Here is a 16,815-nt window from a genome sequence, read left to right on the forward strand (position 1 = left end):
AAGGCAGCACAGTTCAGTGAGAGTCACTTTAATTGCCAAACTGAATTGCTGCTTTGTCTTAATCAAGGCTATTGTCTGGTGGTTGTGCACTATCAGGTCAAATATGATTGCCATATGTGGTGGCCCAGTAGGGGGTGATCCTGACCTGAGCCGCCTGCCTTACTGTGCCCTGCAAAAATCCCAGCTTTGGATGCTTCTCTAGGGGCACCCACTTATGGCCATCCCCTGTCCTGGAGCACACCCGCAAGCCTAGTGTACTGCTGCCAGCGCCCAGACTCAGGGAGTTGTCTGGGCCCTGTGCTGCTTGGGATACGCAGACCCTGTATACCTAGGGGTTGCTTAATCCCCGCAGGATATACCTGGGTGCTTCTTATAGCCTGAAGCATAGAAAGTAGCCTCCCTTAGTCAGCTGAATAAAGGGAACAAGAAGGCCTGCCCAGTCCCTCTCAAGCATGTACAACAAGGCTGGCTATAATGGATCGCTTTATTGGGTAGAGAGGGTAGGCATGAGTAGAGGTACGAGTCAGAGAAGTAGCAAAAGAATAACCCTGAGCAAACAGAAGCAGCATGGTAGCCTTTCGATACACGACTAGAGTACATTAAACTAAGTTCCTAGTTAAGTTTCTAGTAAGTTAGTCTCTTCCACGTCCAGCAAATGAGAGAATGCTGTGGAGGTCCATGTTTCTTTGTGCGTTTTAAGATGCCTGCCTGTCATCTTCCCGCAGGGATCCCGTTAAATAGCCCTCCTGACCTCACCGCCTGGACCCAGTCAGGGACAGGTGTCATTTGATGCCAGCCAGTCAGTTTGAAAAACATCACAGTTACCTAAGGGAGTGACATGAGCTTGAGCCCCTGTCCCTACCCGGTCAGGTCAGAGCTCAAAACAATGGAGAGGTTAAATCCACACCCTCTTACCTGAGGCCAGTCACTGTATGCAGTAACCTGGGGCAATCAGGTTGACAGGCACATGAGAGAGAGAGAGAGAGGGGAACAGACAGCCAAAAAGTGAGGAGGCTTGGATGGGGTTCTTTCACACCATATAATTAGACTACCGTATTTACTCACATCTAAGGTGGCACTGTATTTAAGAGAACCCCTGATAATTAGATGCTCTATCTAGAACATGTATAAATTTGTTATAATTTTCCAGGTATAGAACCTAGTTATCAGAGGGTTGTCTTAAATTTGTCCCCCTCCCACTGCTACAGCAGGGAAAATAGTGGCTGCAGGGAGGGGTCAGGTGGCCCACTTGGCCTCTTTCCACCCTCCCCCACCCCCTCCTGCTTCTTCCCTCTGCAGCCTCCCTGCCTGTTCCTCCACCACCACCAGCACCCCTCAGCCTCTGCCATGAACGCCGAGTGCCCCCGGAGGCTGGGGGGCATGGCGTGCTCCCTCAGGCGACCGCAGCACTGTCAGCAGCTGGGGGGTGGAGGGTGGTGAGCACCGACTGGCTGTCGGCGACCACCCGCAGACACCAGCAGCGGTGATCCGGGACCGCCCGCAGGCGCTGACAGTGGTGACAGCCCAAGTCAGAACCATAGCAGCCACCTGCACCCCCCACCCAGCCCTGCTTTGTACGGGAACCCAAGATGCGGGGCTCTTTCCACCATGCTGATGGGGGGGTAGGGGGCAGCGTCTCATCTTTGATTCAAGTAAATACGGTACTTAACCGGATGACAGCTAGGATTGGGTTAGAGTCTTGCTGTCATTGCCTATAAATAAAAGGTGAAGGTCAGATCTCCACGGCTTGCAGAGAAGTTACAGTGCATACTGAGATCTCCTACATTACAACCTGGACTTTCAAAAATGGATACCTGAAATTAGGCTTCTCCCAAGGGCTGTGTGCATCCAGGTCCCTTGAGCAGCTTTGAAAACCTTAGCCCCGTGCCTATATTTAGGCAGCGAAAACAAGTGGCCTGGTTTTCCTAAGTGCTAGGCACCCAGCAGTTTCTGTTGACTTTCTTTTCAGAAGATCAGAGCAATTAATGAGCTGCCTAAATCTGGACTTTGGAGCCTAGTTTTAGGCATCCAGCTGTCAGAGACCTTGGTCAAAGGGTACAAGTAATGAAAAGGGAAGTTTTTACCAAGCTTCCCTGACTGGATATTTTTAAATACTCTATTATGGCGTAAATCTCACAAAGTAAGAAGGGACTTCAATCACCCAGAGTCTCAAGTATATTTCCAAATAAAACCCTTCACATTCAATCAAGTGTGGCTGAGCAAGTCACCAGGGAGAGCTCAAGCCATTAACAAATACTAGAGACAATTAAAGGGAAGACTAGTGGACTTTGTTTCATCTTCCTTGCTCATGGCTATATTTAAATATAATTTGTTCCCGTTCTCTTTGCTGCAGTCTCTTCTCTCCTTCTGGGGATACTAATAGCAGCAAAAGTTTCCCAAAGGGGGAGTGCTCTAAGGTGAGGTGCATTACACTGAAAGTTGATGGGCTACTTAAAGGAATTGAAATGGGTTGAAGCGCTGAGGAAGTTGATTGTAGCTTGGTGCTTAGGTATTGTAGTAATGAGCCCTGTTGGAAAAATCAGCTGCCCTTTATATTTAGATATATTTATATACATATCCTATATGGAAATTTTAAACAATAGCTTTGAAAAGGTTAATTAATACATTAGCACTTGAGTAAATGATTAATCAATTTACATCCCAGCAGCTCAGTAAGTTGCGTACAAGCATCTGCAATGTGCATTGCTCACATGCGTAATGTGCTTCATCTAATACTCCTTTGTTAACCCTGCGAAACATCTGCAAGGAATAAACGGCTATGCTACAAAATTGGGTGTTGGTGAGAGTTGAATAGGCTTCACCAGCATTGCAAGCAGCCAGCTTCCTCCTGCACAGCAGTGAGGCATGTCATGCTACTTCCCTTTCAAAGGCTTTGCCAAGGGCTTGATCTCCTCAGCATAGGTTGCTGAGAGCAGTGAGGGCAAGTACGAAGAATAAACCCATGAGCTGGTTGCAGAGTACAAGGGAATCTGCAGCGGAGGGACAGCACTGTACAGCCTACAAATTCTCCTGCTTCTGGTCAGAAGGAGATGAGAGGGGAGCTCAGAGCAGACTGCCTCATTGGCGTGCCAAGGCGCACACAGGAGCACATACTGCCTGACCTCAGACAGGTCTATTCTACACCCCTTCCCTTTTAATACTCTGTGCCTAAGGCGGTGGGCAGGCAAACGGCTTGAGATCCATTGTCACTCAACATAGAGCACTGTGATTACTGTGTAATTTTAATGTCTGGCACTTGAGCATGTGCATGTCACTCCTCCTCCTGCACACACACAGGCTTTCAGGATTGGAGTTTATGAGGCTCTTGAAGCTGCAGCGCTCTTTGCAAAGTCAAAAGCACATTTTATGCTTATTTTAGTGGCTTACAGATGCTCACTCTAGGCCTGTTTAAATGCTGTAGAGCTTCAGTAACTGAATTTAGTTATTTCAGAGTGTGGGTGGACACTGGTCTTGGAATAACGTGTCCTATATTGATTTGCCTTGGTAGGACATGTCTGTTGTCCAGTTTGTGTAAAGACTGTCTTGATTGAACTAATATAGTGTGAATTAAAATGGATATTTAGCTGCATTCATTCCAATTTGTATGTAGATGAGTCCTGATACAGAAGGAGGTGGTGAAGGAGGGATGTGTGTATGTGTGTGTGTTGGAACAGGAGAATGAGAACTAAGATGTAGTACCATAAGGAATTGGGACAAAACATTAAAATAGTCGGGAAGGATCAGTAGCTTGAGTTTGATGCCAAAGGTGAGTTTTGATAAGGAGGAGGAGGCTGCAGGGCTTGAAAGCAGAGGTGATCCCACAGGTGAGAAAGGGCAGCTGCAGAAGAGACTTAAAGGAAAGGTTGGGTTTTTGAGACTCAGCAAGTGAAATACTGCCTGGGTATCTGCGACAGCCCAGATTGGGAGTTTAGGAGGTGGAAATGAGCAAGAGGCAAACTGCAAAAAACTTCTGTTCTGCCATACATATATCCACGTGGGAACAGAAATGGAAGATATCGTGAAAGTTTCCATCAGGCCATGCTTCCAGCGTGACTCACGTCTCATGGTTTGTAGGAGGTGAGGTGGTGGTTTAGAGCTGAATTTGCCAAGCAGGTGGCCTTGCATGAGCCTCCCTGGCATCTCAAAGGAAGAGAAGTGTAATGCTGATAATCCATGACATTGCATCAGTGCTGGTAATTCATTGTATCAAGCTGACAGCTAACAGACCCCCGCATGCATATTATCCTACTCTTCTCTCCCATCCCCCACAGACAGATGATTCGGCAGTAACCGCCATGAATTACAGGGGTTCTTAGATACCACGGCCAAAAACCCTTTAATGAGATGGGAGGTTCCTCCCACTCAAATGCTTCCCAGAAAAAAGGCTTGATAAACAGATGGGCAGATAGGTCCATCTCCAGGTCTCGTTCAGATTTTGGCCATTCTGGCAGCATGCTCACGAAGGGGCCTAATGGGCACTGGCTATGGAAGCAATTTTTGTCATCTGGACATGTCATCTTCAGGAACTCAGCAGAGATCCCGCCTACACAGTGTGAACATTGGGGCACTTTTGGGCTGCCCCTATGTGTAAACGATGGTCAACCCATGACATTTCACCAGCACTAAGTATCTTTCCCTTCCTCCCTCCCTCCTTTCCTTCATCTCAAGCATGTATTCTTGTTAAAAATGAAAGAAATTGAAAATGGTAGACACTGTGTCCAAAGTTGGATCCACATCTGTATTTGGAACATCGCATTGTCCTAGAATGTTTTGGACTCAGGAAAATCATTGTATCCATGGTAAAAATAGAAACCCCTTGCAAAATTCACACCTGGATTTCCAATATCTACAAGTTTCTGGAGGGAATATCCAGCTTAGGATCTTACATTTGGGTGCATCACCAGCACCTAAGTCAGCCCACTGAGTCTCAGAACGTGACTTTTACCAATTCCTATTGCAACATCTGCTGCTCTGCCTCAGTGGATGCCCCTGTTTAATTTGGAAAGGTGCAGGTTCATACGCATGATTCTTTCTTTTCTGGGAAGTTGGAAGGCAGAAGTTGAGGCTGTTTAAGTAAAATATCTCACCTGCATCTGTAATGCCACTTCGTTGCTCATCTCTCGGAACAACTGCCAACAAATTAGCTGATATTTGAACTGTGGGTTTACAGCTGCCAATATTGTTAGTCACAAAACTGATACTAGAGAAGCACAATTCCTATTCTGGTTTGTGTCGTGATTAATGGGACTCTTTGCATACCTGCAGTAAAGGGTGTGGTGTGTCAGTTTTAATCATTAGATGCACACACCACACTGCTATGTTTGGGAAAGCTGTTAGTGAAGCACAACAGAAAGTGTTATTCATCTGGTAAGAAAAGAGAGATCGTGTTTGAAGAAGCAATTGTTTGCGCTTAAATGCGGCTTTCTGCAGAGGTGCTGAAAGGTGACTGGCAGCACAGCTGCATGCAGCTCTTGCTTTGGCTTCTTTGTCTTTCTCTGAACTGCCAGCCCCCACAATATATCAGATACATCCTTAAGTGATCTTATATCATGTTAGACCACTAGACATCGATGTTATTGTGCCTCAGTGTTGACAATGCACCACTGAGCCAGCTCGAAGGATAACAAGTCAGGGACTCTGCCGTACAGTCCCATTGAGTTTGCTCCAGAAACCATGAAGCTCTGGGAAATTAAACCTACACCGATGCTTTGGCCCTAGCTCATAGCTGTTCCACCCATCAGCCATATCATTATGGACCATGCAAGTCTCAGCGGATTTTATCTAACCAGATTGTACATTAATCTGCTGCACTCCCAGCAGCCCAGTGACACAAAGGCACTGCCCCAAGGTGTGCTTTCCCTGCAGGGAACCCTGATGCCGCTGCACTCCTTCATCTGCTTGTAATGCGTGTATAAGAAAACCCATGCATTTGGCAAAGTTGTAGCTCATATGCTAATTTCATCATTCTGAGCCTGCTTTGAGGAACCCCAGGGAAGTTAAATCTGTCTAGAGTTCAGGAAACTTGCACAAGTGCAATCACTGTAGCTACGTTGTTGCAGTCCCTGGTGTGCCAGAGCAAAATACAGTTCACACTGGTGCAGGACATCTGCATCAGGCCTTATACTAGTGCTGCTATAACATTATAGCTAACACTGGTTCAGATTTCAATAGTCTGGACAAGGCCTGCATTTCCTTTCTTGCAAGACCCCTTCTAGCTACTTCACTTCAAGGTTCAAATGCTTAATTCCCAGGCTTAAGGATCACCTGACTGTTTAGACAGCGTGGCTGGTTCTTCTGAGTTTTACACATACTTTGTCAGATTAGTGGCCACTAATAAACCTATAATCTTTTCAAGCATAGTGGCTTATTCCCTTTATTAACTACTTTAAAAAGAAGAGAGAAAAGAGTTAAGGCTGTAATTAGACCTATTAAAACATTTGTTACTTACTCAATGGTCTGTATCGGTAGGATAAATATGTAATTAGGGGCGTTGTTCAAACGCAGTTCAAGGCAGTCACATGCCACTGCCTTGCTGAAGGATACTCTGGCCTATTGAGTGCTACCACCGTGCAGAGGAACTGGAGTAAAATTGTGGAGGCTTGAGCAATCGTGTCCCTTTCAAAATGTGTGTGCATGTACATTTAATATCTACAGTCCAGTATTTCCAGCAATGGAGACATGCATGTTAATATAATGGTCTGGGACTCTTAGAAAATAGCCCCTGCTTCCCTTTCTTGCTTAGAAAGACATGGAAGAGAAGAGGGCATCCCTCCTGCTCTCCTCCCCAATGCTGGTAGTGGGTACTTTTGTGGCATGGTTTTCAGCTGACAATAAGCAAGAGCATGCGCCTTTGTCCTTTCTTCGTGTTAGCTTATGTTATGGCTGAATGTTGCCTGCTTCTATCCCTATCATCCCTTTGTTGTATACCAAAAGTGAGGAGGAGGAATTATTGCTGTCTTGCATCTTAAATCATCCTGGAGTTCAAGGCAATTATACCGCATAGATTGGCTGTGCCCATGGCAACTTTTCTCTTGCTTTTTGTACCCAGTCATTGGTGTACAGATCTTGTGGCCTTGGCCATCACTGTATTAGTATGTCTAGGACTTCAGAGTGCAGTTTACAGAGGGAGGCGGATTTGCCCAGCGCTTCCACTCCTGGGAACTACATTTTCATAAACCAGGGGCATCACTGGCAGGTATTGTTGAAAAACCCAAAGTCTTGACTGTATTAGAAACAGATTGCTTGCCGTTCTAGTTTTTGGTATCCAAAAATCATTTCACGCCCTCCTCACTAGCCCAAGCAGAAAGCACCAAAGCCTTAAATTACTGGGATTAATTTTATATGAAAATGAAATAAGCTTAGGTGTACAAAGCTGACTCCAGGTTTTAGAGTCCCTTGGCAGAGCTGGAAGCATTTGCAGAAATGAACAAATTACAGGAGAGTTCCAAAGTAATGTATAACGGAATAAACTTCTTTAATGCATAGCAACTGCTGCTTGGGGAATAGTAGAATTCTATTAAGTTTTCACTCTCAGCTTCTCATGCTGTTCTTAAAGGCAGTTGGCCCAGAGCACGCACAAAGTGGCCAGCAGCTGCCCCCTTTGTCTTATTGTTTTGCTCAAGTCCAGACTTCAACCAAAAGAAAAAAGGAGGTCAACCCAGAAACGAGGGCCTACCTGTCCATGTGTACAAGACATGCTTCTTGTCCATGTGAGCAGCATGTTGCATATAAAAATGTGTGTATGTGGTGTGTTCAGGACTTCACATGGTAAATTGACTCTTTCCTAGTAGTTCATTTATATGACTGTAGTCCACACATGGAGCATAAGGGAGTTTTTTTCTTGCCTATGTAGACAGAGAAGAAAATTAATTTCCCTGCAGAAGGGCCCACCCTTAGGCTAGGTACCTCACTGGTATATATTGTCAACATTGACGGTAAAGATTTTTTCCTGTGATTCAGACACTTAAAGATGGATGTTTAGGTGTGTTATCTCAAATGATTTCCTGAGTAATGTTGATCACTTAGATACCAAGTTGAGGGGTGCCATCAAAACTCCCAGGAAAGATCAATCAGTAGTATTAAAAGGAAATAATATAAACACAGCATGGGAAGATCTGGAGAGGATTGTAAGCAAGTAGTTCATTCATTTTTATGTTCTTATACTGCTTACCTACCACTCTGTCTGCCCAGGTGCCTTTATCCATTGCTTTCAAGACTGTCTTGGAGGTGCAGTGTTGCTTACATTTTGTACAGTTTTTCTTTTTATGTGGTCATGTTGATTGCCATCTAAAGTCAGAAACCCGTTGCTCAGGCTTACTTATATTCCCTGTGGCGGGCCAGTAGGGGGTGCTCCCGCATTGAGCCACCCACGTCACTGCACCCGACCACCTTCCAGGCTCCGAGCACTGCCCTGGGGCACCTCACATCTGGCCGACACCCCTCTCCCCCTTCCTGGAGCACACCCACTAGCCTGAGGTTAAAACTGCCACCACCCAGGGCTGGGCTTGGTTTCTGGATCTGCGTCCCCTGGGTAACAGGCCTAGTAGCCCTTGGGGGTACTTGACTCACTTCAAACACTTGGGGGTGCTTCCCTCAGTCAGAAGCACAAGTAGTGGTCACCCTTAGTCAGCCGAACCAAGGGGACCTCAAGGCATAATCTAGACCCGCTCCCAATAAGTCTCCCATGCTAGGTACAAAGGAGAACTTTATTGGTTGCAAGGGCTAGGGACGGAATAGGGTACTGGACAGAGCAATATCAGAGAAATCCCATAAAGCAAACTGGCATGGCTGGGTAGCCTTTGATCACACATCTGAGTTACTGCAAGCTATATATCTAGTTAGATCTCAGGTAGCTTACTCTCAAGTATCATCCAGAGGCAGGCAGTTCCTTGATCATGAGTTTTGAGAGAGAGAGAGCAAGTTTCGGATGGTCCAGCTCTTCTCTGTCTCTCCAAGCCTTCCTCATGGCTGCTGCCCCTCCTCCTGGGCAGTTCTTAACTTATATAGCCCTTATGACCTCATTTACCTGGTCCAATGGAAGCCAACACCTGTTGGCTGTCAGCCAGCCAATTTGAAATGCATCACTAGTTGCTGGGCAGACTGGCAGTTCCTAGCTGCCCAGGGAGCCCAAGCCTCACACCCAGGTATTTGATGCCAGTCACATAGGCAGAGGAAGCAGATTTCCCCCCTCCCTCAGGAATGTATCTAGCTCAGGTTACCTAACGAGATGGGGTAATGTGTGTATCCTCTGCTGGGCCCATCCTCACCAAATTGTCACAGAGCAGAGTTTTTGGGGAGAAACAGAGGTGGCCTTCTGCCATGCTCCCCATGCATCAGAATGTGTGTAGCAGAAAAACTTGAAATAGAGTAAAACTCCCAGCTTTACCGATATACTGAACTGGTATTAATAGCAGTGAGAAATTTCAGCAGGATTTTCCTATTGTAGGCAAGGTCTGAGGAATGCATCTTGAAAAACCAAGTCAGAACATCACTCAAGTGCAGAGTGCTTATTAAGACTAATGCTTGAAAACGTGGAGCTCTTTAACTCTATGTACTCCGCTCTTCAGAACCATACTTGCTTCTGACTTTCCAGTGTCAGAAGCCAACCTATGAACTTGTGCAAAATAAAAGCCAGCCTCCAATGTGACCTCTTTCTCATTTTGCCTGCCCAAGTCATTCAGCATGTGCATAACGCTGATCATCCCCAGTGCGTTGGCTACCCATATGCCAATCATATGTAGTGAATCTTCACAGTATTGTGGAGTGCTTTAGCTGTGGGCAAGGGCCATGAATTCAGTGGTTTGAATCAGAAAGTCACCCTTTCTGGCTACACCGCCAGGCATCTGTTAAGTATGACAGTGCTGTTGGAGATGCATTAATTCTCTATATTGCAAACACCTAGTGAGTGGGCAGGGACCTTTAATAATTGCATTTAAAAAATGAGTATAGAGGTAGAATTTGCGTTATAGTAACAGGTATTGAAGACTGTGCATGTGCTCATGTGTTTAGAGCACAGCCGGGCAATATTTTAGCTGGAGGGCCGCTTAATGACTGTTGTTGAGCTGTCAAGGGCCGCATGGGTAGCCCTGCCCCTTGACAGTTGCCCCGCCCCCTGTTTGCCATATTGGGACCAGAAGTCCCACCACCTAGCCCCTGACCGCATTGGATGTCCCTCCCCTTCCCTCACTCCCTCCAAATACTCCTTTTGGGAGGGGAGGGTTGCCAATTTGGAACCAGAAAAAAATAAATCCTATGCTAAAATTCAAATATCTTACTATAACATATTTTAATTTTGTAACAAAAAATATTTGTCATAACTTGTGTTTGTGTACTGTGTATAGAGAGCTTGCATAATAACTCAAAAATAAAGTCTTATTCCTGTATATTGCGTAAGGGGGGTATGGTGGGTGGGGGTGGGGGTGGAAGCAGGGACCGGAGCTCCCTTCCACTTCCAGTGGGGTCCTGGGTCTTCCACAGCAGGGGGTGAGGAAGGCAGCTGAATCCAGCGCAGAGCTTCCCCCAGTGCTGCACGAGTGCGGGAGCTGTGTGCACACCATGTAAGCCCCCACATGCAGCACTGCCGGAGCCACGTGATACCGCAGTGCTGGCTGGAGCTGGGGCCAGCGCCTATGTGGGGCACGAGCACCCCAAGCACCCCCGCCTGCTGGTGCTGCTGGCAGCAGGGGCTGCACACCATGTGATGAAGTGAAGGGTCCCTGCTATCCCTCACATGCGCACCCTGCCCAGTTGAGCTCCGTGATGAAAGTGCCTGGTGGGCTGGATCCAACCCATGCGCCATATTTTGCCCACCCCTGGTTTAGAGGAAACATGACAAATGGTTTCTCACCCTGGGACTTACAGTACTAAAATGGTCAATGCACACAAAGTGGAGTTCTTTGGATAAGATGTAAATTGTTTGCCAGCCTATGTACCTGTGGCTTGTTGACGTTGACTACAGTGCTTGGTTGGCTTGTGGGACAGGACCTCAGGAAACCTCCTTAGACTTATTATATGACCTCAAGTGTCAAGTCACTTACTCTCTCACCACCTCAGTTTCTCTCCTGTGTAACCAGAGATCAACAGTACTTCCCATCCTCGTAAAGCATTTTCACATTTAAGAGCTTAATGTTACCTGTACAGCTCCATCCGAGTGACCTAAGGGGTAAGAACAGAGACAGTTTCTGGGGGACTGAAAGGTTTTGAGTTTTAAGTTTGGCTCTCTGAGCCCTTTTTTTCTTCCTGCTCATAATTTGCTGCTGCAGTTAACTAAATGATTAATAAATTATTTCTGAACCTGCAAGTTATTTCTAGGCCTAGCCTATGTTGTTTTGCTGTCTAACTGCTCAGCTGTGCTAGTGCTTCAGGTAGATATGAAAGTGGTATGAGCAATGCCTTCAGACAGTGACACCTAGGAAACTGTAAGTGCAGAGAGAGAGGCTGACTTGCAAATCAGGCCCTAAGAGTTTAAGAATCAATGTCAAAATGAGTATTACATTTGAATAATTACATAATTCCTTTTTCTCTTTTTTTCTTCCTTTTGTCCTCCATATTGGATTTACCAGATTTGAATTTGCTGCCGCGGTTCCAACATATATTCTGGCACATTGGATCATTGCTCACTTCCAGCACCTGGAGATTGCTCTCCCCGCCCCCGAATGATATCAGTACCTAACTTTACACTGGTGCATGATGTGCCATGGCAGTGGCTGTTAGTGAATGCCTCATTTTTGCCTCTAAACAGCTACAGTGGCTGTTTTCTGAGCTGACCAATGTTCCTGGGGCCTTTCTCCAACTTTACCAGCGAGCTTGAATTTTACTTCTTCATCAGTGTTTGCATTTTACCTGAATTACTAAGGTGAAATTCTTTGGAAGTGTTCAGCGTCAGATGAGGCCTTCTCCCCTGACTGCTGTGGCTTGCACTGACTGCAGTGAGAGCAGAGTTCAAATAGTCATTAATGCTTTTGAAAGTCCGTCCCTTGTGCATCCCTGCACACCTGGTCCTCAGCCTGTCATCTCCAAACCTGCTGCTAAGCCTGTTCATTGTCTGAATTAGAAGCACCTCTAAAATACAGAAATTCTGATCTAGGAAAATTCTGGTTAACTTAATTCTGCTTGAATTTTGGGAAATTGGTTCTTCTATAACTTTGAAGAGCCCGTCAAGTTGCACCAATATTAACTTGTCACTCACTGTGCTGTGGGACCTCTGATAAAGAGGAGTTATGCTTATCGTTTAAAAACTCTGAATACAAAGGTTGTTATAGCTCAACTCCACTCAAAACTGCCTTTCTAGTGAGCCATTAATTGCATGAGGTTGAAGCTCACCCTGAGAATGAAATGAGAATCTGTTTCCCATGTTTTACCCAACGTGGCTGCCAAAGTATTTCTCCTAGTGAAAAACGCATCGGGATTAGACCATCTTCCGAGATGCACATTAGGAGAAGGATTTATTGCTTTTTATATGTATAAAGCACTACAAACACGTCACTGGAAAACCAATGGCAGCAGACCGAGGGGAAAAGAGGGGCAAGTGTTACATTCTGGTCACATGGGGATATGTTTTTCTTGCTGGACTGTTTCATTATCAACCACTTTGAAGGCTTGATGATCAGGGCCATTTATTAATCTTTTCTTTTTCTTCTTCTCTTAGTACTTCTGGCTCCTTGTCCTCTCACGAGGTTTGGTTGGCATTGGTGAAGCCAGTTACTCCACCATCGCTCCCACCATCATAGGAGACCTTTTTACCAAAAACACCAGGACCCTCATGCTGTCCGTCTTCTACTTTGCGATCCCTCTGGGCAGGTAACCAACCCAATGCAGTTCTGACTGATCCGACATGGCTGACTTGTTTTGATTGGCTTTCTTTATATAGTGAAGGCTGCAGATTAGTGAGTACAGGAGGAACCGGTTAACCAGAAGAATTAGGTTTTGTTCCCAGTTCTGCCATAAACTCATGTGCAGTGTTAAGGCCCTTTTAGTGAATAAGTATGAAGTATTACATATTATTAGCAAAGTGCACTTTTGGAATAGTGACAGTATTGATTGTACAATTAATATGACTAATGGTATGCTGATTCTCTTAACTGTTGATGCTTCTTGCCCATTTGTTGTCTGGGCCTAGTTGAGTCCTACCAAATTCCTGTCAACTCTAGAGGATCATTTTTAATAGTGGGAGATAAATTTTCAAAGGTGTGCAAGTGCACGATTGAACATGCATGATTTATAAGTTTCTGCTTTCCCAGAGCCGCCTTAGTTGCCTTTCATATTTCAGCCTATATGCAACTATGACATTTGGCTCTGAGCAACTCTAGACACCATGGTAACTAAAACAGTAGTGGTCGTACTATTTTAGTGCTTCTACTCTTGGAGCTGCAACTGTGGGAAATATATTTAAAAGTTTAGTACAGAGAAGGCTGAATGCTCTAATGAACGTTTATGCTGAACCTTACAAAGAGAAATGGAGGAAAGCCAAGCCCGTAGATTCCTGATGAATGTAACAGCCATATTCTGTCTTATAGTAGTTATTTCCTCTGGCACTGTCTTTCATTTGAGTTCCCTTATCAGCCCAGTGCAGTATCTGATTGTTGGGACATGAGGGATTCTGTGTTTTTCTACAGTGCCTGACCCTGCATTGTGAGGTGGTAGACAGGGTGAGCTCATACAATTTGCATCCAGATTCCAGAGGTAGATGGCTTCCTGTGGAGAAGTAACTCAGTGAGTTCATTTCCTGAAGGGAAAACCTGGACAGCAGTGAACCCCATCAGTGTGGTAAAAAAACATCTGATTTGGGGTGGTAACACACTGATTAGTGATCAAGGCAGTTAACTTGAAGACAAAGCTTAAAAGCATTCCTTTGCTCTTCAGGAAAAAGAAATGGCCAAGTTCGTAACTTGATGGAAATAACTGTTTCCTAAATGGCCCTAGGACAAAGAGTGTTTGCGTAATGAATTTAGCTGAGCGATGGCTGGCAACATATCAATTCCTCCTGAAGACAAATGTGCTTAGTAATGGCATGCAGCTAGGAATGGACCCAAGTGCTTCAGTCTGGCTCTGGGTCTTGATTATCCCAAACGCCAGGAGACTTGGAATCAGTGGTTTGGTTTGGGGACCTATTTTTGCAAATGGTCAGTACTGGAATCTTACTGAGCACTGCTCGGGTATCTATATGGCTGTACAGGCTGTATAATAAAGGTGTCTCACAAGTTCCAATCCGCCTGTAACATCCCTTGCAGCTTTAACCCAGGCAGGCTCCATGCTGAGTGCTGCATTTTCAAAAGAAGCTTCAACACTCAACTAGAACTGCCATTTATTTCCTGGACATAACTCAGCGTCACCAAGCAAAAGATCTGCTTGGTCCTCTGACCTCCTAGTAGGTTGATAGTGTTTTCTCATTAGGACTCTGCATGTTATCTCTAAGCCTTGTCATATGAGGTTATGGCATCTCTTGATGGGTATTTGGGGCCTTCTTCTATTAAATGGACAGTCAGTACATAAATGTTTAGATGCAGTGTCAAGTTGGAAGGCTTTTTTTTTTTTTTTTTTCCTTTTTTTAATTAATTCCAGTCCTGGGTCCAAAACTCACAATAGGGCAGGGCTAGGCAGAGTGTGGGAGCTTGAGTGAGACAGATTTTGGATCCTGAGGCTGTTTCAGCCTCTTATAAAGGGAAGAGCCTGGAGATCAGCACCTGAACTTCCACCAAGTCTATATTTATTGGAACCAATTGTGCTATTAACAGTTAACACATTATGCATCTTTTCTGCTTCTAGCGCTGCTCATTTTTCACTCAACAGGAAAAGGGAAACTTCATAGAACCAACAACTGACTGTGACTCTTTCTCTTCTGGATTTTAATTTCTTTGAAAACAGCTGCACTTAAGATATTCTATTAAAACCTACTCTTTTCTCTGTTACTTTGCAGTGGTTTAGGATACATCACTGGATCAAGTGTGAAGCAGGTAGCAGGAGACTGGCACTGGGCATTGCGGGTAAGCAGTTGTCTCAAGGTTCAGTAAACTGACACATGAGTAAATTAATGTGCACGTTTACATGCACGTGCATGTACATGCGCACGCATGCACATACACACAAACACCCCTCCTGATGAGGGGTGCCTCAGGTGTACTGATGTACCCGAGTAGTGCCTAATGTTCACAATTTTCTTCCCCAGAACTTCCAGCTGTACAAGTAATCAAACCAATTCAAAATTGGATATTTTGGTGATTTGGTTCATCAAAATTTTCCTAAAATGGACACTATTTTCCTTTTTGGGGGTGAAATTCCAGCATTTTCCCCCAGTAGAACTTTAGATTTTGAAAACTTCTCAAAAGCACTAATAACCAGGTATCTGTCTGTGTGTGTGCAGTCTTTGTCCTGTTTGGTAAGAGGACGGTAGTGAAACTTGGCAGAACCCTGTCTCTCATGCGATGTAGTACAACAACACCCAGTCAGGATCCAAACTTAATGTGTCGTGGTTAAAGGGAGAACAGGACTGCTAGACAAAGGGAAGATTAAAAATGGAAGGGCATTAGAAAATATTTTTATGGATATTCAGCACATGGAAGGTGAAAATTGTGAAGCCGCTGGGACAAAAAAAAAAAAAAAAAGGTGGAGGCTATTGGCTTTTTGTTTGTTTCCCACTCTGGGAGCAACAGACTTCTAATCATTTCATTATCAGTCAAGGGTGGTTTCTTAATGGGGTGGGGAAGAGGAGGCGGTGACCTTAAATCAATTCCACAGCCTTTCAGTCCCCTGCTATCAAGAAACTCTGCAGGAATGGTTTCCTGCTTTGAGGAAAAAACACTTTGTTTCAGTTTCCGTATGTTTTTCTGCCCTGAGATACTCTGTTTCCTTCTATTTTAACCTCTTGGGACCTTGATAAATGTGTTGGAAAGATAATGTGCTACATACACAAAAACATGCACTCGCACAAAAAGATGTCTTGAAAGAGTTGGCAGGAAGTGGCCCCGCAAAACTGCTTTTTGACCTTTGACAGTCAGGCCAGTATGAGGCTGAGCAAGAGGCTTTTTCGGGTGCTGGCATTCACGAAGGCACTACATTCCTTGGAGCTAGAGCCAATACCATTTATAACCACAGGTGTTGAAATATGCAGATTCCCTGCCTCAAATAAGTCGTCCTTTTTACGATACCAGCTCTTCCCTGACTGTGACCAGGAAGCAAAGCCAATAAAGTCACCACAAACAATCCGTCAGCAGTTGGGAGAGCGAGGAACAGCTTCCAACCATAAATGCTTAATGCAAAGAATTAAGTTTAATGGTCTGAAGCCTCAGCCTAAAAAATTGCCTTCCTTATCTAGTGGCAGAGATGCTTTAAAGTTGAAATTGGCTTGAGCGGGGGCCAGCTCAAAGCATAATCAACACCAAAGCACCCCACTCCACCGAACACACTTCACTGAGATCTGGGCCAGCCTTCTGCACAGAAGCCAACAGCACCACGATGGCTTGCCAGTGTCACTGGCTGCAGGAAGTTACCCTTTGCTTCCTTCCCTTCAATGAGGTCTCTCTTACTGAAAAAACTGTCAAGGCTACAGCTCTTCTTGGCCTAGGCTGCCTGGGGATTTGCCCCTCCAATGGGGCTGTTGTCTTGGATGCAAACGTTGCAACACATGGCCCTCTTTTGATCACCTGACCATGCAAAGCATATGGAAATTATAAGGAGAAGTCAGTCTGTCCTAACCTAGTAGTGTGATGCAGTTTCATAGTTTCATAGTTTCATAGTAGCTAGAGTTGGAAGGGACCTAGGTAGATCATCTAGTCCGACCCCCTGCCTTGGCAGGAAAGAGCACTGGGGTCAGATGACCCC

At 45.2% G+C, this 16,815-nt stretch overlaps 1 protein-coding gene across 1 annotated transcript in view; it reads left to right on the forward strand.

Annotated features, from left to right (window-relative positions):
• Window positions 1-16,815, forward strand: part of LOC109316925 (protein spinster homolog 2) — a gene marked incomplete at its 5' end in the record, with an annotated part of 169,584 nt that overhangs the window by 101,462 nt on the left and 51,307 nt on the right. Inside the window, 2 exons of the mRNA XM_019545296.1 lie at window positions 12,647-12,798; window positions 14,915-14,981. Coding sequence (XP_019400841.1) covers window positions 12,647-12,798; window positions 14,915-14,981 — 219 coding nt within the window. The remainder of the gene's footprint in view (window positions 1-12,646; window positions 12,799-14,914; window positions 14,982-16,815) is intronic.

This window comes from Crocodylus porosus, unplaced genomic scaffold, assembly GCF_001723895.1.
Source record: "Crocodylus porosus isolate Cpor-Errol unplaced genomic scaffold, CroPor_comp1, whole genome shotgun sequence".
NCBI classification, from domain to species: Eukaryota; Metazoa; Chordata; order Crocodylia; family Crocodylidae; genus Crocodylus; species Crocodylus porosus.